This window comes from Clarias gariepinus, chromosome 2, assembly GCF_024256425.1.
Source record: "Clarias gariepinus isolate MV-2021 ecotype Netherlands chromosome 2, CGAR_prim_01v2, whole genome shotgun sequence".
NCBI classification, from domain to species: domain Eukaryota; kingdom Metazoa; phylum Chordata; class Actinopteri; order Siluriformes; family Clariidae; genus Clarias; species Clarias gariepinus.
The window spans coordinates 36,718,248-36,741,068 of NC_071101.1; the positions used below are offsets into that span (position 1 = coordinate 36,718,248).

General features: G+C 38.4%; 2 protein-coding genes and 1 long non-coding RNA gene across 4 annotated transcripts; 2 read left to right on the forward strand and 1 right to left on the reverse strand.

The window, feature by feature from the left end:
• Positions 1 to 689: 689 nt before the first annotated feature.
• Positions 690 to 13,804, forward strand: LOC128508168 (uncharacterized). Of its 2 annotated transcripts, XR_008355885.1 has the most exons (7): positions 690 to 4,075; positions 4,987 to 5,062; positions 5,178 to 5,231; positions 8,228 to 8,377; positions 8,640 to 8,711; positions 9,141 to 9,355; positions 13,427 to 13,804. It is a non-coding gene; the product is annotated as an uncharacterized LOC128508168 (long non-coding RNA). The 2 variants fall into 2 exon arrangements; XR_008355882.1 differs by having other exon boundaries at positions 690 to 5,062.
• On the reverse strand, positions 7,060 to 18,328 carry pex3 (peroxisomal biogenesis factor 3). The gene is made up of 12 exons (XM_053479375.1): positions 17,478 to 18,328; positions 16,871 to 17,002; positions 16,679 to 16,760; positions 12,189 to 12,232; positions 11,968 to 12,089; positions 11,784 to 11,850; positions 11,631 to 11,685; positions 9,173 to 9,323; positions 8,578 to 8,648; positions 8,208 to 8,333; positions 8,014 to 8,110; positions 7,060 to 7,922 (listed from the first exon to the last, which is right to left on the reverse strand). The coding sequence occupies exons 1-12, from the start codon at positions 17,548 to 17,550 to the stop codon at positions 7,839 to 7,841; spliced, it is 1,104 nt and encodes a 367-aa protein (XP_053335350.1). The 5' UTR covers positions 17,551 to 18,328; the 3' UTR covers positions 7,060 to 7,838.
• Positions 18,329 to 18,672: 344 nt separating this feature from the next.
• Positions 18,673 to 22,747, forward strand: adat2 (adenosine deaminase tRNA specific 2). Its single transcript, XM_053484609.1, has 7 exons — positions 18,673 to 18,790; positions 19,514 to 20,624; positions 20,721 to 20,825; positions 20,926 to 21,076; positions 21,397 to 21,503; positions 22,205 to 22,277; positions 22,356 to 22,747. Exons 2-7 carry the CDS (start codon positions 20,517 to 20,519, stop codon positions 22,454 to 22,456), a joined length of 645 nt encoding a protein of 214 aa, XP_053340584.1. The 5' UTR covers positions 18,673 to 18,790; positions 19,514 to 20,516; the 3' UTR covers positions 22,457 to 22,747.
• The last annotated feature ends 74 nt before the right edge of the window (positions 22,748 to 22,821 follow it).

Consider the following 22,821-nt stretch of genomic DNA (forward strand, 5'->3'; position numbering starts at 1 on the left):
TAGATAATAATGTAAATAATGAATCGTCATTTGGAGAAAATTGACGGTTTAAGAACAAGGCTGCTGTAAAACTATATATGAATAAAGGAAAATGTCTGACTATTAGTTTATGACCTCAAGCTCAGGTTCACTTGGGTTAGGGTGCAGCAGGACAATGATTTAAAACACACCAGCAGGTCAACCTCTAAATGACTGAAAAAACAAAATAAATAAGGTATTGGAGTGGCCTAATCTGGTTGCCTAGTCTAAATTTAGTCCGGACTTTGAGGCTGAATTAAAACAATGCAAAGAAAAGTGCGGCAAAATTCCACCACAGCAATGTGAAAGACTCAATGACAGTTATCGCAAAAGCTTGATTGCAATCATTATTGCCAAAAGTGGAATTTAGTTTTGACAGCCTTTTTTTCCTTTATTAAATGAAATCATCATATCAAAAGCTTTGCATGTATCTATGTGTAATATTAAATTTGTTTGATGATCTGCATCATTGGAGTATGACAAATATGTAAAAGAAAAAATACAAAATCATAAAATGAGTGAATACTTTTTTACGGTCCTGTGTGCGTGTGTGTGTATATATATATATATATATATATATATATATATATATATATATACACAGAAAGAGAGAAAGTCCTTTAGGAAAAAAAAAGGAATCTTGTATAAGTATTTTTTTATTTAAGTTTAAAATTTAAAATAAATGTTTAATTATACATTATACATGGTAATAATATAATGACATTATTAATAATACATAATAATACTATAATATTATAATAATATAATATACATCATACTATTTTTCTTTTCCTGAAGTGTGTATACATAGTTTAAGGCTGATTTTTTTGTGCTGGAGGAATAATCTATAGGCATGCCATAGCTACTCTCAGATGCATCATGAAGTAAAAACACACTCTGGTTGGGGTGCTGTTGTGTTAGACGAGTTACCCGTTAATATAAACCTATCCCAAGATAAATAAACTGCAAATGAATCAGCAGTTGTGGATGCCGAGCGTCACGGTTCTGGAATCAGGATGAGCGTTCCTTCTCTAAATAATAACTGCTCAGGTCTCATTCATTTGCACCATGCACATCAGCTCTTGTCAGAGTTATTTATAAACCCTGCGCTTATATCAGCTCTGCCTCAGACCCCAGAACAGCCACTGACACCCTTTGTGTTTGTTTACTCCTGGCTTGAGCCATGGTTACAGGCTGAGTAGAGTTTAAGCCCAGACATGCAGACAGAGGGAAAGCCATAGGCAGGACTCCCGATCCCCACATGGACTCTGACCTCATTTACTTCTGCAGCTGTGGCCCTGTGTTCTGCTATATCTGGCTTCAACAGCTCCATTGTCAATGCAAGCCAAGAAGTGAAACATCCACAGCACCTTCCGCCCTAATTTACAAAGGTTTTACATCATTCCAGCTGGGTTGGAATTATACAGAAGTGTGACGAGATGCTTTGGCATGTTTCTTAGGAATGTGGAATTTGAAGCAGTCTGGGTTGCATATGCATCAGTATCTTCTCTGAATAGCATTTCTGTTAATGTTGCAACAGTTCCCTATTTTAATTTTTGCCACATCAGCATATTTTAAACCTGTGCTGATTGGGGTGTTCTGAAGAAAACTCAGTCGAACAAGGTTCAGAATAGGAACAGAAGACACAGATCCTGGATCTGATACATTAATGAGCATGTAATGGGGCCAGGGGTAGCTTGGTGGTTAAGGCATTGGACTACGGTTCAGAAGATCCCAGGTTCAAACCCCACAACCACTGTTGCCACTGTTGGGCCCTTGAGCAAGGCCCTTAACCCTCAACTGCTCAGATGTATAATGAGATAAAAATGTAAGTCGCTCTGGATAAGAGCGTCTGCCAACTGCCTAAATGTAAATGTAAATGTAATGAAACGTATCTTATATCAGATGTATAATAAACATGATGACAATTTACAGAAGACCACCTGCAGATGATTTCCATCAGTGTACTGTAAAGTCACCCACTGAGCCTGCATCACATTGGGAAAATCACATGACTGCTTGTAATGCTTGCTGTTTCATGCAGAATTGATACACTGAGCAGGTAAATGATGCAAGCCTCAGACCAATCAGCTCGATCGACAGAGATGAGATCTTCACCCTGTTCTGTGGTGTGACTCCAGCATGCGTCATAGATAAATAGTTCATGCTAATCCTTTCAGGGCTTTCAGGATCTACCAAAAAAAAACAACAACAACAAAAAAAAAACCAGAACAATATGATGTTCTGTCAGTATTTGTTATTTACTGCGATGAAGCTGAGGCTTGTGTGTCTTCATGTCTTTTTAGTAAACATCTGGAAGTACTTTTTTTACCATTTATAGTAAGTGGAATCTCATCTCTTGCATAACCTGTGATCTTTAAGAGAATGCAAAGTAGGCATAGTTTCCCCGAGGAGTGTTTCCTGATTGTGTGCACTGTGGCATTCCGCTGTGTCATGAGCTCATGCTGATCCTCAGATTAGGCCATACTGTAATGCTAGAAAAGCTGACATTCTGTGTTACAGGTCTAGTTGTGTGAGTCATCATTATGAAATCTGATCTTGCAATTGGATACACCATTATGGCATCACTGACTACACTGGGTTTCAAAAGCCTCCAGACCTCTTTGGATTTTTGAAGATTTCACGGCATTGGAGATTTATAGCCAACTAAATAAAATGCCGTTTTCTCGTTCTTATTTTTACCATTATTTATACTGTTTGTAGAAGGACGCAATTATAGTCTCAAATCTTCTTGGGCGAGTCTCTACACAACTAAATTTGGGCAGTTTCCCCAATTCCTCCTGGCTGATCCTCTCTGGCTCAGTCTGATGGGATGTGGAGTGCCTTTGAACCTCCATATTTAGGCTTCTCCACTAGTTTTAAGCACTACTTGGTGATTACCAAATGTAGCTGCTTGAATATTTAAGAATTCTTTTCCTTATTATCTCAGAGTCCTTTAAGTGCATGTTATAGGCCTTTTACCTGAGTAATGGCTTACATCTTCTTGCAAGTTCCGTTAAGGTGTTCTTGGTGCTTTCTCTGACTGAGTTTTTTTAGGATGGTTACAAAGTAGATTTTGAGGTTTCATGGGAGTGTAGGTCTTGTGACTATCACATCTCACCCACAATCTCACCTTTTCTACTGTCCATCACTGAAGCTATTCAGGTAAAAAACACGTAATTTAAGATGTATTTGAGATCCTGAATCAATCTTTTCCAGACTGGAGTAGCTACTTGGAAAGACATTAAGGTGACATGACTTAACTTTAAGACAACTTCATCTGGAGACTAAAAATCTTTGATATACTTTGATATTATTGATATATACACACAGGTTTGTGTTTTTCTAACTAATATTCAATCAGTTGACTTTGCTGCAGGTGGACTCCAGACAAGTTCCAGGATCATATCAAGGTAAACCAGAGTAAACATGGTGCACCTAAGCTTGACTTTGAAGCTAAGACTTATTTAAATAATAGAGTTCAGGTTTATATCATCATTTTATATTATCTTTACAATAAAGGACAATAATTATACACAACAAGAAGAGGTATAAAGATGTTCTTGAAGTCACTGTAGGTATTTTTTGTTTTACCATGGGTTTACCATGATTGAATCTTGTACTGCTTCTCAAGAAAGAAATTAATCATGCATTATTTAAACAGGAGTTATTAAAGTGACTCCTGAATGTGTTGTGTCATGATATACAAACAAAAAACCTGATGCAATAGCATGTTTGTGATTGCAAGGAATCCATATCAAGAGTTTCAGTTACTAAAACACAAAAGGTTCCAAGGTGACGTCATGATTACAGATCATGTGACCAGGTAGAATTTCCTGTTTGTTAGAACCTAAGAGAGAAGAAAAAACATATTCAGTACTCAAGGGTTGGTCATGTGATAGTGTTGCACCAGTGGAAAACACGCTCGGTGTGGTGTTTACACTCAAAACACAGCGTCAGCATGAGCACTGCAGTTTCTGGGATTAGTCAGACTCCTTCTGAGTCATCTGTATTATCACCTGACCACAGAACTAACTGGGACAAAAGGCTTTTACTGGTAAAACATTAATATAATGATTATCATGTTCTGATAATCTTAATTTGTTTTCTCTCAGGGATAGCTAGGAAAAAATTTAAACAAACATCTAAAGGGCACACACATCCAGACTGTGCAACAGCTTTTTTCCACAAGCCATCCGTCTCCTCAACAAAAAGGGACTGAACTGATAAACACACACACACACACACACACACACACACACACACACAAACATTATCACTCAGCTTAACTCAACTACATCAATACATCAAAACACTGTGACTGGACTGACAAATCAACACAAGCGCAGACACACTGACCCACACAAACTATCGTACACACATCTGTAAATGCCTCACTGTTTATCTCTTCTGCACAATATTCATTACTTTTTTTGCACAAATATCAATTCTTGCTGCTATGTTTTACTACCTCTTTACCATATTTTATGTTTTATGTTCTGATATGTCGTTGTTGTCGCACTGTCACTTTGTTGTTGCTCGTTTTGCACATCTGCACGTGCACTTTATGTTGTTGTCTGTTGTCTGGATAAAAAACCTGTAGATAGTCTTTTAGTTAGTTAGTCTTTTTTTTTTTTTTTTTGTTAATTTATGTTGTAATTTATGTTAGGAATATCTGTCTTGTCCCTGCTAGCCAGCTAACTAGGCCCCCTAGCTAGCTAGTTTAGCTTCCCTGTTAATTTATGTTGTAAGTTTATGTTGCATGTAGCACCTTGGTCCTGGAGGAACGTTGTTTCGTTTCACTGTGTACTAACTGTATATGGTTGAAGTGACAATAAAGCCTACTTGAACTTGAACTTGAACTAAAGAATATTTTGATGTTTGCGTAAACGGGCCTTACTCAGGAAAAGAAAGTGGAACCTGACAGACCTCCTGCTGCTCATCCTCCTTCTGTTCATGCTTCCTTAGGTCAGACCTGTCAATAATTATTAAAGCTTCAGGTGATCTGGTTAATATGGAAACCTGCGACAAATGCTACAGCTTGGTAAAGTGGATAAACTTCACTGGATACACTTCTCCTGCATTACCGTTTCTGGACATGAACATAATCTGCAGTGCAGATTTATTAATGTTAATACGTGTTAATTATTTTCTTTCAGATATTAATGGTGAACTTGCACAATGATTTAGCCCATATTTGACTCTGCTGCAAGGTAAAACACAGCCACACTGAGACAGACATACCAGATTTACCAAAAACACCTTCTCACCACTCTCTAATGAATTTTAAGACAGATCCACAGGCAGTGTTTCTAAGGAATACTATTACACTTCAGTGAATATTAAAAGAAACAACTGATTCGGTCACATTCAGTGCAGCCATATACAGTGGTGTGAAAAACTATTTGCCCCCTTCCTGATTTCTTATTCTTTTGCATGTTTGTCACACAAAATGTTTCTGATAATCAAACACATTTAACTATTAGTCAAAGATAACATAATTGAACACAAAATGCAGTTTTTAAATGATGGTTTTTATTATTTAGGGAGAAAAAAAATCCAAACCTACATGGCCCTGTGTGAAAAAGTAATTGCCCCCTGAACCTAATAACTGGTTAGGCCACCCTTAGCAGCAATAACTGCGATCAAGCGTTTGCTATAACTTGCAACAAGTCTTTTACAGCGCTCTGGAGGAATTTTAGCCCACTCATCTTTGCAGAATTGTTGTAATTCAGCTTTATTTGAGGGTTTTCTAGCATGAACCGCCTTTTTAAGGTCATGCCACAACATCTCAATAGGATTCAGGTCAGGACTTTGACTAGGCCACTCCAAAGTCTTCATTTTGTTTTTCTTCGGCCATTCAGAGGTGGATTTGCTGGTGTGTTTTGGGTCATTGTCCTGCTGCAGCACCCAAGATCGCTTCAGCTTGAGTTGACGAACAGATGGCTGGACATTCTCCTTCAGGATTTTTTGGTAGACAGTAGAATTCATGGTTCCATCTATCACAGCAAGTCTTCCAGGTCCTGAAGCAGCAAAACAACCCCAGACCATCACACTACCACCACCATATTTTACTGTTGGTATGATGTTCTTTTTCTGAAATGCTGTGTTACTTTTACGCCAGATGTAACGGGACACGCACCTTCCAAAAAGTTCAACTTTTGTCTCGTCGGTCCACAAGGTATTTTCCCAAAAGTCTTGGCAATCATTGAGATGTTTTTTAGCAAAATTGAGACGAGCCTTAATGTTCTTTTTGCTTAAGTGGTTTGCGCCTTGGAAATCTGCCATGCAGGCCGTTTTTGCCCAGTCTCTTTCTAATGGTGGAGTCGTGAACAATGACCTTAATTGAGGCAAGTGAGGCCTGCAGTTCTTTAGATGTTGTCCTGGGGTCTTTTGTGGCCTCTCGGATGAGTTGTCTCTGCGCTGTTGGGGTAATTTTGGTCGGCTGGCCACTCCTGGGAAGGTTCACCACTGTTCCATGTTTTTGCCATTTGTGGATAATGGCTCTCACTGTGGTTCGCTGGAGTCCCAAAGCTTTAGAAATGGCTTTATAACCTTTACCAGACTGATAGATCTCAATTACTTTTGTTTTCATTTGTTCCTGAATTTCTTTGGATCTTGGCATGATGTCTAGCTTTTGAGGTGCTTTTGGTCTACTTCTCTGTGTCAGGTAGCTCCTATTTAAGTGATTTCTTGATTGAAACAGGTGTGGCAGTAATCAGGCCTGGGGGTGACTACAGAAATTGAACTTGGGTGTGATAAACCACAGCTAAGTTATTTTTTAACAAGGGGGGCAATCACTTTTTCACACAGGGCCATGTAGGTTTGGATTTTTTTTCTCCCTAAATAATAAAAACCATCATTTAAAAACTGCATTTTGTGTTCAATTATGTTATCTTTGACTAATAGTTAAATGTGTTTGATGATCAGAAACATTTTGTGTGACAAACATGCAAAAGAATAAGAAATCAGGAAGGGGGCAAATAGTTTTTCACACCACTGTATGGCTATTGTTATTCCAACTCACCAAAGGACAAAGGGTCATTCATAATTTTTTTATTATTCTTCATTAGTTTCAATAAACTTAAGATTGATTTAGTACATCTTTCTCTTTCGTTGTTCTACTGAATGTATGTGCTTTTCACATTAGCTGAAAAGCATCAGGTATTTGTTATTACAGTCAATAACAGGCATCTTGAGTGACACCTATCCTCCAGTGTCGCTTCAGTTGGATAGGTAACCCAGACTGAGCTTTGTCTCAGATTCCAGCTGAAGAAACCATACTTTAATTGGAGATGATTTATTCAGTCCAGAATTTTCACATTTGTTTTTTTAACCAATCATTATGTGAGCTCTGGAGCTGAAAAAGGACAGAACAGACCAGGATAAAAAATAATTTTTTTTTAAAGAACTAGGAAGACTTATTCGTCAGACCGTTCTACATTTTAACTGTTAAAAAAAAAAAAAAAAAAGTTTGGCTTCAATGAGCAGAAAAGATATTCTCATGGTGTCTGTGAGCTTGTGCATGCTTTCCTCCGGGTGTGCTACATTGCCCCACTGTGTTACATGAGCCTTCCTCTACGGGTGTGGATAATGTGTGGGAATCGGCCAAATCTTGTGAAGTTAGGAAGTAAATTATTTAGGATTAAAAACAGATCTCCAGGAATTTACAAACAGTATGGGGGGAAATAAGTCCTCCAGGTTTATTGGGAGAAACTGAAATGCCTCCATGACACTGTGTTTCTCCATGTGTACCTTCTCCCTCCAAGAGGTTAAGGCAATAAAATGACTCTACCAAGATCTCTTTCTAGATCCTCTGCCTACTTCTGCAGCTCATGAGGGTTACTGAACGCTTCATAAACGTTGGCTGCAAATTCTTTTACTTGCTCTGTCGTTAAAAGATCCTGCAACATAATAAAAAACAAACTGTTAATGATGACGCAAGATTATCATTTAGATTACAAGGAACTCTCAGATTGGGAAGGACAACTGCACCTGAACAAACTGACTGGGGGTTTCGCTGCATATCGAGTGGATCTGTCCATTAGTAATGGGGATTATTTTCGCCAGTGGAAGACTTACATGTAAAAGTCTGAAAGAGAGAGATATTATAGGATATTATAAATAAAAACAATTTTTTTTTTTTTTAATGTGAATAAATAAGTAAACGCACAACTGATATTCCTGACCCTTTGTGTGTGTTGCTCAGGGTGGGGTCTGCTTGGGTGTTAGGACAAAAGAATTCTGCCATGTTGTCAAGAAAACGGCTGAAGCCCTTGTTCAGACACGCACTGAGTATCGTACTGAAGTCTGGGCTAATGGGATGAAATTCACAACGCTCAGAGTCAAAATCACACAGGTATCAGTATCCAGACAGAAAATCACATAGGTCTTAGCACTCAGAGAGAAAATCACACAGGTATCAGCACTTAGAGAGAAAATCACACAGGTATCACTACTCAGAGAAAATCACACAGATATCAGCACTCAGAGATAAGAAAGTAAGGTGAATAAAAACTACACTGAGTGAGACATCACAATCCTTCTAGGGTTACGTACTTCTCCAGCATGTCCCTGGTCTCGTTCAGTAGTTTTATCGTTGTCTTATCGCTCTCCATTAGACCACAAGCCTGCAATACACAGAACGCGTTCACTGAACTATGGGACTCACAGACCAGGTGAAGATCTCAGAGGTAAGTGCGCAACACTTATTGCTTAGACTACTACAACACACATACATTGGAGGGGTCTACCTTACAATTTATCATTCTCTCACTCCCCCTTCTTCCTCCCACTTTCACTCTCTCTCTCTCATGCCCTCCTGGGAGTAAACTGAGTTTGGGGATAGAACGATGAAATGAGAATTGGATCGAATGAGACTCTATTCACTCAACCCACAGAGCACTAAGACACCCTAATGTGTATACTTATCTACATGGAAGCCCTATACTTGCAGGGGTTTTTCCACAAAGTTAAATTAATTACTTCTAATGTTGTTGGTACTTCTAACAAAAACACTTAATCTATTGTTATATTAAGCAACAAAACCTGAACAGAGACCGTGTCAAAACTCTGGGCCAGAATTACAGTAATTTTAATAGTAACCGCTGCTCTTCTTAAAGTGTCTTGCAGCATGTAACACTTGTCTGAGTACCTGCTCAGGTAGCGGGTTCTCCTCATCCGGCATCATGTAGCAGGACAGCGCTCTGAACCGGGACGGGTCTGAGTTTTCCTCCACCAGCTGTCTGATGTGAAAGATGTGCTGCTCGAGCTCTTGCAGAGACATACTCTGCTTCAACGAGATCCTGAAACCAGAGCATTCAGAATGATAGACTGCGTAAGTATTCACTCCACCTATTCCTTGTGTCACAATGTGGAAATTAAACACTGGACAAAAACAGCACATAACATTAAATCAAAGGAGAAAATACATCTATACTTTTTCTATAAACTGCACAGGTTTTCACACCATCTGAGAAAGGAGCACAGAGTTCAGCGCTGTGTAATTAAAGTCTTATGTTATTTAATGTTCCAGGAACAGCCCCAGGGTTTCTTAATGTGTTATTTAAGCTTGAGAGAACGAAGAGCGGAAAAGACGTTGTACTGTAAAACCCTGACTGTACAAAACATACATAGCACCATTCTCGCATAACTGACATTGTTTGAGTAAGGACACTAAATTTCTAATGTCATCATGGCCCTTAGTTTTTTAAATGTGTTTACATAATCGTCATCATAAACACATACAACAGATTAGCGGGTACCTAATGAAGAACACCTTTTTCACCTCAATTACACTTTATGCTTATCAAACATGACCTCACATTACCCAGGGATCCTGTCCCTTGGTTGCCTATAAAAATTTCATACAAGCATCCATGAGTCGGTTACACTTATGTACAAAAATCGGAGTGTTTTGAGGCTTACACTCTAGGTAGTTTGATAGCAGCTTTGTGAAAAACAGAGCTCAAACGTATTTGTAAAAACATGATTTCTGTATTATGCAATGAGAAAAAATTAAGTCAATGAATAAAAGGGAGAAAAATTTCCAGTATTACCAGTACACTGGCAGAATCAGACTACTAATCTCCACTAATGTTCCACATATAAGAAAAAATCAAAACATGACATCAAAAAAGTTACTATATTACAATAACACTAAGTGATGGACAGTTAAATGTTATACAACAGTGGCTAATAATACTTTTAATCAGAAACATCTGGAATGAGAAACAGGAATTGGAATAAACGGATTGATAAAGTGGTGCTGCCACCTTGTGATGTAATATTGCATTGCAGTTTGTATGCGTTAGAACACGTCCGTTTCACAGTTACAGTAGAACCTCGGATTATGAGCATAATTCGTTCCGAAAGTGGGCTCGTATTTTAAAACACTTGTAAAACAAAGGGAATTTCTCCATAAGAAATAATAAACACTAAAATTATTCGTTCCACAGCCCAAATAAATAAATACATGAAAATAATTATTAGAAAAATATAAAGTAAAAATAAAACAAATTAACCTGCACTTTACCATTAAAAAAAGTAAAAATGGCCTCCAAGTGGCGCAGTGGTAAAGTGCTCGCCATATTATCCGGGGATCGTTGGGTCGAACCCCGGGTGATGTTGTTTTCCTCTCATAGCCGGAGGCACAGAGAGAGCTGAGAGCCGAGCTCTCTCAGAGGGGAGGGATGAGAGGTACTTGCGCTCCCACATTAATCACGGCTCTACAGCCAATCAGGGGCGTCTGTGAGCTCGTGCACGCGGAAGGACCTTTCCTCCGAGTGTGTTACTCCACCCCTAACGGTGCGTAAGCAAGCAGTTCGAAAAGATGCGGTCGGCTGACGTCACACGGTTCGGAGGAAACACAGGATAGTCTTCGCCCTCCCGGCTGAATAGTAGTAGTAGCATTAATGTGGGAGCCCCCTAGTGGCCCCCAGGAATTGGACAAGACTAAATTAGGGAGAAAATCGGGAAAAAAAACAAAAAAAGTAAAAATAAATCCCTACAAATAAGTGTTTATGCACGCAATCGCTGTCTATGTGTGTGTTTGTGTGTGTGTGTGAAGCTAAAGTAAGGGAAGTGGAAGAATTAGAGTTTTATGAGTTTTTCACACACAGCCACACACACACAGACACACACACTAACGGAAACACGTTAATGACACTCGCATAAATGTAAAGTAAAAATAATACAAATTAACCTGCAGGTTACCTTTAAAAAGAATCACGACAGAGCAGTGTTTCCGTGAGTGAGTCAGTGTGTGTGTGTGTGTGTGAAAGCGAGGAGAGGAGGGGAGTGTGCGCGAAGGTGAGAGGAGGTGTGTGCTTGTGTGTGTGTGAAGGGACACGGTGTCCAATGACAAAGTGCAGGCTGATACAGAGAGGGAGAAGGAAAATGGATCTTTAACCTCTCTAATGAGACTTGCTCTTGCTTTACACACGCACACGCACGTGTTATAATAAAGAACACAGACGCGCTGTACACACACGCATACAAACACAAAATGAAATATGTTTTACGCGCACACACGTGGTCACAGTGTTATAGTATAGTAGAGGTTCTACTGTATACGCAAAATAAAAAATAAATAATAATAATAAAAGCCTTACGGTCCCAGGATCTCCTGCACTGCTTTCTTCACCATGGTTATCAGCTCAATCAGACCTGCACTCACAAACAGATCAACACACATCTAAAAATTATCTAACAGCAAAAACAAATAGAACAGGTATACTGATGAGATAACAGCCAGGCGCTCTCACCATCTCCTAGAAGGTGCTGGATACTCGACAGGTATTTCTGTTGGACTTCAGGAGGAGCCAAAGGAGTCTGAGACGGACACAAAAAAATTCACATCTAACTTCACAAAAATACATCTAACTTCAAGTTCTTCAGGGGAATAAAGTAAATAAATATATAAATAAATAAATAAAGGGTCAATTTTACCGTTCCATTTTTAGTGAGAGAGTTGTCCAGGTACAGGTAGCCTCCGATGATGTTGAGCTGAACGCGGAGTAACACCACCAGCATGCAGGTGCTGTAGACGGCCACGATGCTCCGGGTAAAACCTGGTTGGTGAAGACAAGGCAAGGACAGCAATCATATGACTAAAAGAATTGTTGTGCATTTATTCAGGGATTCATATAGTAGAGTAGATTTAAACTTACTGATTGTCTTAAGATCTTCCCAGATCTCAAGCTTGTTAGCTGGCCTGTAATAATAACAATAACAAAGTGTTAAAAAAAAATTTAAGCTTTAACTGGGTCATAGTGTAAAATAAAGGTAGAGTGAAATGCTCAGTATGGATGCATGACTGATTAAGTGATCAGATACAAATATAATATTAAACATTAAATTATGTTAATAATTATAAAGTGTGTATATATTGTACAGTGTTTGTGTAAGCACATTTACACCAGTTTACAAACAATAATGTACTTTCGCACTTGCATTAAAGGTGCAAAGAGATAAGGCTCACTTACAGGAGCAAACCTATTGGGAGCCAGGGCACTGGGCATAGCAGGTATTTTCAGGGCCTTTGGCCAGCATAGGTTTTTAAACATAGTACATGCTGGAGCTAACAATATACGTCTTTAATCGGTCAGTAGTAACTTTGTAGGGGGGTTTAGATTACAACAGATTATAAACTCTGAAGCACTGGATGTCTAGGTGGCGTTTCAAAAACAATGCAGGCTTTATAGATAACTGGAGTACATTTGATTGACTGGCCTGTAAGTCCATCATTAGTGTCCATCCCACTGCTCTCATTTCTAGCAGTATAACTCATAGCCTCAGAACTGCCTGGTTAATCAGTGACTATGCAGCGCATAGGTCAGGGAGCAGACAAACAGATTAACCCAATCGTCTACTAGGTGCAGGTACTCATCAACTCCAACATCAGGTTCCACCAGATTAAGACTGTGTCTATTCTCTAAGCTAAACAAAAATATAAAAACACTCAAAGTCTGTTTTAGTAATTTAATCAATATAAAATTAGACCACACCAAATACACATACAGCACCTGTGATCTTAAATTAGGACTGTTAATTATTAACTATAACAATTATTATTAATTATGATCTCTCGCATCTAAAGCGCTCATTGTTTATGAAACTATCACTGATCAGGACTTTTAACAGAAACATGGATTAAACTGAATGAGTATATGGTATTAAAAAAAGCTAGTCCTCCTGGATACATTTGCAAATATCAACCTAGGCTTAGCAGTAGAAAATGACCTGTCACATCTATTTATAATGATAATTTAACTCACTCGCTTAGCAGGAGGTAGTCTGAAGTCTGAAGTATCTCAGATCATTATTTCATTTCATTCTAAGTGTGTCTTATTAATAACGCTTATACAGTGCCGCGCTACCACATCAAATGCACATTCTTGTCATCTAGAGCACAGAGCTTCAGTAGAGTTATCACCCAAATCACTGTCTGATTGCACAGAACTCGATCAGAAGACTGCATGTCAACATTCCATTTCATTCCATCTTGGATAATATACAATGGGTAAAGAAAATAATCATCCCTATTAAAATAATCATATTGTATTGTTTGTAGCTCCAGTTAAACGAACATTTATCTTAGAGAAAAAAAATAGCAGTCTGGAATAACGATCAAACACACAAGGATCCTAAATTATGGAAAAGCTCGATTCTTATGTAAAACTGTAGCCAAATTACTCAGGAATAATACCACCACAAAAACCTGCATACCAAACCATGTAGTATTAAGGACGTCATGATAAAAATTTGTATTTATTTATTTATTTATTTTATTTATTAAATATGACTTGAGACATAAAATTTAATGATTAATGATTTAGCCACGCCTACTTCGAGGAGACTGCTTGTCGTTATCTCGTATTATAAAAACTAAATTGGGCAGATCTTCTTCTTACAAAGCCCCAAAGTTGAGAGATAACATTCCAATTAATGTTTGGAAATCTGACACAGTTTCAATATGTACATTTAAGCTGATACCCTATTTACTAAGTCAAGCCTTTCGTGAACAGATTTGTCTTGAGGGATTCACAGACGTAGAGTATTACAGTGGTGTGAAAAACTATTTGCCCCCTTCCTGATTTCTTATTCTTTTGCATGTTTGTCACACTTAAATGTTTCTGCTCATCAAAAACCGTCAACTATTAGTCAAAGATAACATAATTGAACACAAAATGCAGTTTTTAAATGAAGGTTTACATTATTAAGGGAGAAAAAAAACTCCAAATCTACATGGCCCTGTGTGAAAAAGTAATTGCCCCCCTTGTTAAAAAATAACTTAACTGTGGTTTATCACGTCTGAGTTCAATTTCTGTTATCACCCCCAGGCCTGTTTACTGCCACAACTGTTTCAATCAAGAAATCACTTAAATAGGAGCTACCTGACACAGAGAAGTAGACCAAAAGCACCTCAAAAGCTAGACATCATGCCAAAATCCAAAGAAATTCAGGAACAAATGAGAACAAAAATAATTGAGATCGATCAGTCTGGTAAAGGTTATAAAGCCATTTCTAAAGCTTTGGGACTCCAGCGAACGACAGTGAGAGCCATTATCCACGAATGGCAAAAACATGAAACAGTGGTGAACCTTCCCAGGAGTGGCCGACCGACCAAAATTACCCCAAGAGCGCAGAGACAACTCATCCGAGAGGCCACAAAAGACCCCAGGACAACATCTAAAGAACTGCAGGCCTCACTTGCCTCAATTAAGGTCAGTGTTCACGACTCCACCATAAGAAAGAGACTGGGCAAAAACGGCCTGCATGGCAGATTTCCAGAGCGCAAACCACTTAAGCAAAAAGAACATTAAGGCTCGTCTCAATTTTGCTAAAAAACATCTCAATGATTGCCAAGACTTTTGGGAAAATACCTTGTGGACCGACGAGACAAAAGTTGAACTTTTTGGAAGGTGCGTGTCCCGTTACATCTGGCGTAAAAGTAACACAGCATTTCAGAAAAAGAACATCATACTAACAGTAAAATATGGTGGTGGTAGTGTGATGGTCTGGGGTTGTTTTGCTGCTTCAGGACCTGGAAGACTTGCTGTGATAGATGGAACCATGAATTCTACTTTCTACCAAAAAATCCTGAAGGAGAATGTCCAGCCATCTGTTCGTCAACTCAAGCTGAAGCGATCTTGGGTGCTGCAGCAGGACAATGACCCAAAACACACCAGCAAATCCACCTCTGAATGGCTGAAGAAAAACAAAATGAAGACTTTGGAGTGGCCTAGTCAAAGTCCTGACCTGAATCCTATTGAGATGTTGTGGCATGACCTTAAAAAGGCGGTTTATGCTAGAAAACCCTCAAATAAAGCTGAATTACAACAATTCTGCAAAGATGAGTGGGCCAAAATTCCTCCAGAGCTCTGTAAAAGACTCGTTGCAAGTTATTGCAAACGCTTGATTGCAGTTATTGCTGCTAAGGGTGGCCCAACCAGTTATTAGGTTCAGGGGGCAATTACTTTTTCACACAGGGCCATGTAGGTTTGGATTTTTTTTCTCCCTAAATAATAAAAACCATCATTTAAAAACTGCAATTTTGTGTTCAATTATGTTATCTTTGACTAATAGTTAAATGTGTTTGATGATCAGAAACATTTTGTGTGACAAACATGCAAAAGAATAAGAAATCAAGAAGGGGGCAAATAGTTTTTCACACCACTGTATGTTGAACTGGTATGTTTGAATGCGACCTTTCACACTCTCATTATTTCTCTATCTCTGTCTTTCTGTGGAGCTACACATGACAGTTCTGTGCTGACAATGATCCTAATCCCTTCTGGCCTATGGACCTGTCTGACTCATCCTGGAGCCCCACTTCTGGTTGGAGTTCTTGCCACATGGAGGCCACTGGCTTGCTGCTGAGGGTAGTTCTACTTTCTGACCATAGGCTCGGCTAATGCAGGCAGTTTTTCTGTGATGCTTATTACTGCAATCACTCAACTGTTTTATTACTAAAGTTCCTAAAGATTTTTACCCTAGTGACCAACAAAGAAAGATGACTTCCTTCATAGTAACTTAAACATCTTTCCCAGTATAATAAACTTTCGATAGTTCTGTTTCTGACAAACTGATAGTTAAAGTCTATACTATTTTCTGTTTTAATGTTTTAATTCATTTCTATAAATGTTTGTTACGCTGACCACTTAACAATTACAAATATTATTGTATTGACCACTGTCAATACAATAATAAAACAAAAATTAAATTAAATTAAATTGATGTATTTGCATGCAGCACCCAAAAAACTCCTTACAAAGAAAAAAGCTAGAAGCACAAAATGAGCAAAAAAGTGGAGATTATTTCAACCCACTAAAATGAGAATAATAATCAGCAAGTGCTAAATCCTAAATCAACTGAGGCGAGTATGTTTAAACAGAAAGGCCAACCAGCCCATTTATACACAGCAGTTTTTTTCTTTTTCTTTTTACCAACATCAAATTTTATTCGTCTTAACTTATTGCCTTTATTCATATCATAAATAAACAAATAAAATAAAACACTAAATGTTCTGGACAGTGCTCCGAGTCCCCTGAAAGTGATCCGGTCGAGGTTTACATAAGTTATTTGTGTAAATGACTTGTGCAGGCCTTAAACATGTTTGATAAGAATGGCCAGGCCAACATCAGGGGACGTTTCTCACCTTGATTTCAGCAGCGCCGTGAGACTCTCCGAGTTCAGGTGATGTATGATTGCCTCTCTCAGTGTAGGGAGCAGGGACAACACTGCAAACAAGCAAGCAAGCAAGCAAGGAAGTAAGGAATAAAGCAAAACAATCAAGCGTTTATAGGAGAAGGCACACACAAACAGGACGTCTGCGTGGAGCGAGTCTAACCCGTCATGTTGCATGTCCTCTGGTTACTTTCGAAGTGGAACTGCCTCCGAGCCTGAGCGATGTACTCCGCCGTCTCCCGCTCCTGCATCTCCTGGAGCTTTCTCTGGGCGAACTTCCCAAGCAAGTACACACCTAACGAGTAAAGTAGCAATAAAGAATATTTATTTTTCTTGTACATAATATCCAATATTAAATAAATAGCCTCAATTAAAACCAGAAGCCACAGAGTATCAGCTCATAGACATGGCCTTGATAGTTACCGCCATTCCTGAATACAAATACTGACGTCACAAGTGTATTAAACGTCATACTGTTTTAATGTCTAGAATAAAAGTCTGCACTGATTTTCCCACGTCAAGATAGAAACAGGGGATTAAGTTCATTTTGTAGCTATGTCAAGAAACACACAGACGCTACCTAGTAATCCTTGCAGAAGTCAAAACACCAAGTTACACCTAAAGCTCTTTATTATTTCTATTAGGACAGGACAGTATATTTCACCTTAAACTAGCAGAGCAGTTAGCGACATGTAGCACTAAGCTTTTATAGGCTAGCTAGGTAGCTAGCATTCCTCAGTGTGTGTGTGTGTGTGTCGGGGGTGTGTTACCTCCAGCAAATGCGCCAGCGAAAATAAATTTCCTTTTATGGCGCTTAATAAAGTTCCACGTAGAAGACAACATTATTTTTTTTACGAAATAAGAGTTTCTGTGTTGTTCACACAGAACTAGCAGCTCATCTGTCACCTCGCAACATGAGCAGAGGGTTGCCAGATCCCTGTAAATCCGAAACACACGTTTTTAAAATTCGTTTTGGAGGTCAGTTCATAGGAAATAATGTAAACGCAGATAATCTGTTTCAGGCACCTAAACATATTACCAATATTAAAAAAAAGAGTTGAAAATCACATGGCTTTGTTGGTGTCAATTTGCTTTTTTGTCTACTAACGCAAGCAAGTTTTGAATGGCTCCCAGACATGCGCGCTACTTTGGTTCGGTTCGGATGCCAAAAATGCTTTGTATGCTGATGCAAATTTCTTGAAAAATTTATAAGGGAAGGCAGTCGTATGCCGAGGTCCCACAGTTATTCCGAAACTAAAGTGTAACTTGTATATCTCCATCTAGTTTATTTTGTATCTTTACAGTTTTCCCCTCTCCCCAAAAAAGATGTGCCTATTTTATCTATACCAAAAATACTGAACATCTGAATATCTTCATCGTCTATAGTGGCTCCCAGGAGATTTTGGACCCGTGGCAGTGTACACGCTGAACTCCACGCACACCCCAGGGGGGACTCGACCCCCCAAATAATTAAATTATATTCCTCACAGGATTGATAAACTCTATCTATCTATCTATCTATCTATCTATCTATCTATCTATCGGACTGTCTGTCATTGCTAAAGACACTGGTTGTTTACAGAGCTCAACATTAATTTTTTTTTTGTAAATATAAGTAATATTCTCATTTTCGGAGATACTTAATTTGTTTTTTTTTAACCTGTATTCTGTATACCCCATTACCTATATTCCTTATAATCATTTAAATTAAAAGGAATAAAAACTTGAAATATCAGTCTGTGTGTAATAAACTTAGATAATATAATAATAAAAAAGTTTCACTTTTTAATTAAATTAATGGACTTTTTTGATTATATTCTAATTAATTGAGATGCACCTGTATATGTGATAAGTAAAGGTGTAAGGAAAGATTTGGGGAATTATTGAACTACCCTGATCTGGCAACCCCCCAGTCACCAGTCTTTTTAGCTCCTCCCTTACTGTGAATGGTGCAGCATGCAGACTTTTAAGCCGGGTCTCACTACAGAAAATGTGTGCTTTATACCAGATATTGCGCTAAAAGCAGAACGCGCTGATGTTCTTTACACATATAGAACTCCTGATGGATGAATTTTGACTTTCAGTGAGTACTTTTCTACTTTTTATAGAAAAGTATGTGGACCCCATGAGCATACCCACATGTGTCCATTTCAAACCCATGGACACTAACACAGAGTCTCTTTTCTACTTACTGTATGTTACCACATACAACTCTTCTGGGAAGGTTTTCCATTAGATGTTTGGATTTGCATAAGCATCAGTGAGCCCGGACACTGATGCTGGAATGTCGAGGCTGATCCAGCTTCAGTTCGTACCAAAGGTGATAATTGGGGTTGACGCTTAATCTTAACAACCCTGACACACTTTTGTGGATCTCACAGGGGTGTCATCACCCTGGAAAGGGGTTTGGTCCTCTGTAAAGTTACTGCACATAGAGACATTCTATAAAATGTTGTGATTACAAGTGTGTAGTAAAATGTTTGCACACACACATACATACATACATACATACATACATACATACATATTTTCTGATATTCCAGTAAATATATATATATATATTGTTAACTCAGAAATCCACCAGGTGAATTTGTTTATTATATTTGGTGATTTTAATAAATCGTTTGGATTTTTATAAGTTGTTTTGTTAGACATTCCGCTTTTAATATGTATATTAATAAAGATCATATTATAATAAAATGCTGCTGCTGGTTTCGATATAAAAGTTTTGGAATTATGTTCCTCAATCATTTATTGTGACTTCTTCATAGAGTGGCTGCGTTCCATTTCTATGTGTGCTTTACAGGGTGCTTCCTACTCCCTGCTCCGTTTGCAGAAAGTGTCGGTGGACTTCCCTAGGCAAAACTTCACCATTCGGAACATCCTGCGAAGTCACCAGTGCAGACGTCACTTCCTTCGTGCGTTACCATAGTAATATAAGGCTATATTGGATACCTGTCGCTGCTGCTATGGATATTTCACACCACCGACATTTAATATTGAATATTTCTTAAAACAAAAACTGATACCATTATGAAACATATACTACTGAAACTAGTATACCTTATAAATACATTATTGATTAATAATAATAATAATAATAATATATTAATCTTTTTTCGAGCTCCATTTTTTCAAGCTCCAGCGAGACGCAATGACTGATTTTTCATTTCCTTTTCCGGTAAAGTGAAGACCTGATGTTCACTTGTTCCCTACACCGTTCGCAGTTCCCTTTGCTCCCTGCAGTTTGGAATCACACTTAACATGGCTTAACAACCTGTGAAGTATCCTTCGCAGGGTACTTCGGGCCGATTGGAACGCACCTATCTACTACAATCGCATCTTCCGTCTCTACAGCAGCCGGATGATGACGCAATAAATGTGCGACGCTGTAATGTTTGGAGACTAGGCTCTCCTGTGTGTGTGTTCATTGAAAACAAACAGGGTTTAGATAAACTGCATTTTCCATGCAATTATCAGTGTTGTATTTAATTTGACGAGTAATTAATTCTTAAAAACTCACCTTTTGTACTCTCTATTTTTCTATTACGCAGCTACTACAAACAATACCGCGTTCGCTTCATAAACCCAATACATGCGGCATGATGTTTTATTTTACAGCAGGATACATAGTAGATGCATTCTGTACATTCTATTGGCCTTGTGTATGATATGACTGTTTTGTGGTGATTAAGCTCCATTGACCTGTCCCCGAGTGGAAACGCGTCATAGACACTCAACGTTCCTCTTTCCACTGGATCTCGCACACATTAAATTTATAATTTAATGCGTAAAAGAAGTCTATTCTAATGTATATAATTAAAATGCGACCAGACAGCACAAAAAATGATGTAAAAGATTTCCTCCAGCCCTCAGACACAGAGCTTCAGAGATGGATGTCCAGTGCGTTTACCATGGTACTGATGTCCAGTTTATTACATTTAACTTAAAACTGAACTTTAAAAAATTATGATCTATTTAGTATTCAAACTTCATGGGTAATCTTTAAACAGGCGAAGGAGGCTCTTGAAAGTGGAGAGGTTCCTGTTGGATGTCTTCTGGTGTACAACAATATGGTTTTAGGCAAAGGAAGAAATGAGGTGAATGAAACAAAAAATGTAAGTATTTTTCTTCCTCAATTGAACATAAAGATTTACTGCCTCAAAACACGAATTCCACAGATTTGCATTTGACCAAAACTGTTCGGTTTGGGACAAGGCTACACGCCATGCTGAAATGGTGGCACTGGACCAGATGTTGGACTGGTGTTCCCACAGAGAGCTGGACCCAAAGGTGGTGTGCAGGAACACTGTCCTCTATGTGACTGTCGAACCCTGCATCCTGTGTGCCGCTGCTCTGCGTCTGCTCAGTATCTTTTATCATCTGTGGTCTCCTTTATATTACTTTTTTGTCTTTTATTTATATTTTGGTTTGCTGAGATGTATCATAATACTGGTTTTCTTACTAAATCTTATTTGAAATTTGTATAGTAAGGGTATCATTGATCACTTACACAGGAGTTTGATTGTAAATTATAGAGATTGTTTGTGATCGATACACAGTGTCGCTCATGTTGGCCCAATATCATCCTGATTAACACATTTTTAATCTCTCAGCCAAATTCACTCACTTGTACGTCTCTGTTGTCACGTTTAAAAACCTACACTTCCTTGACGCTGATGTTAATAGACATCCCACTGGTTGTGTATGGATGTAAGAATGAAAGATTTGGGGGCTGCGGGTCAGTCCTGGACATCTCGTCAGGGGATCTTCCCCACACTGGAACATCATTCAAGGTAACAAGATTTTTTGTTCATTCCCCTTGTCTTTTCCTTCTTTTTTTTTCATAACAAGATCAGTTGACCTCTGTTTGTAGCCCTTCTGTAAGGTCATCACAGGACTTCGGTAGATTTTTTTTAAATCTCTTTCTCCTGACAGAAGTTGTCTGTGGGCCTCCTAATCTTTCTAGCTCTTATCATTGAGATGTTCCTTGCCAGTACCATTTTTACTCCATCTAAGCAGAAACTTTTCTAAATGAATGGTGATGATGTCCACACTTCAACCTAGCCTTTTTATTTTACCATTTTCTCAGTGGTCTTTCTAGGCAGGACTCTCTTTAAGTTGGAAGAGTCAATTTTGATACCTGATGCTTCAGCTTGGAAGTTGTCTTGGGCTTGAGGTGAACTGTAGTGCCTCTTCCTGAAAGATGCTCTGCCTTTGTCATACCTTCAGCTTGTTTTTGAAGGTCTCTGAAGGAGAAATTGCATTTGTTGTGTTTTTATTAACTGAAGTGCCTTTAGTGACTTCCTAAAACAATTTCTAGGAAATATCTGAATAAATGTTCTTACTTTGCTTGTGACTGTATTTATTTCTATTTTTTATCAACCATGAACTATTCAATCATTGAGCTTCGAGGCAAGTTTAAACCAAACCAAATGTAACCATAGAGTCAGAATCTAACTATTATAACAATGATGATTCACTTTTCATATTCCAGTGTCTACCAGGACACAGAGGCGACGAGGCTGTTGAGATGCTGAAGACGTTTTACAAGCAGGAGAACCCTAACGGTGAGTTTGTCCCATACCTTCAGAATGTTGAAGTTCTTATTCTTCTGAGATATTTAACATCATTGTTACTTGTTACAGTGGTAAAGCCTAAAGTAAGGAAAGAAGTTGTCGGTCCAGCAGGGGGCGCCATCAGCACGCACACAGAAGCAGCTCCTCTCGAGGTTGAAATGGAAAACTAAATAAAACTCACACTTCCTTTCCTCCAGCTGTGACAGACTGCACTGTGTGGTTTACAACAACTTTCATCTTTTATGCTTCGACTCCTCCTCTTCTGTCTGTCCTTATCTAACCCTGAGTCACATCGTTTGCATAAAACTGAGTGTTAATGCTACAGTAGCTGTAAACACATACTGTAAATGTTTTTTAAAATCTTGCTTTCTTAATAAATTATTTTAAAAATTTATTAAGTTATTTTTGTCACAGTTTTAACATCTTTTGTCTAATCAAATAAATCCTGAAGTTAATCTAAATAGGCTTGAAGACTGCTTTCTTTCTTTCTAGCCAGTAATTATATGCTCACCTTCCAATGGTTAGATACTAGAGA

Bases quoted from the DNA above. Each gene is read 5' to 3' on its own strand.
- pex3 (XM_053479375.1), bottom strand. From the start codon at position 17,550: ATGTTGTCTTCTACGTGGAACTTTATTAAGCGCCATAAAAGGAAATTT. The intron at 17,003-17,477 runs GTAACACACCCC...TTTACTCGTTAG, and splicing joins CGCTGGCGCATTTGCTGGAG to GTGTGTACTTGCTTGGGAAG. The intron at 7,923-8,013 runs GTGCAGTTGTCC...ATTATGTTGCAG, and splicing joins CCCCCAGTCAGTTTGTTCAG to GATCTTTTAACGACAGAGCA.
- adat2 (XM_053484609.1), top strand. From the start codon at position 20,517: ATGTATATAATTAAAATGCGACCAGACAGCACAAAAAATGATGTAAAA. The intron at 20,826-20,925 runs GTAAGTATTTTT...GTTTGGGACAAG, and splicing joins AGGTGAATGAAACAAAAAAT to GCTACACGCCATGCTGAAAT. The intron at 21,504-22,204 runs GTAACAAGATTT...TTCATATTCCAG, and splicing joins ACACTGGAACATCATTCAAG to TGTCTACCAGGACACAGAGG.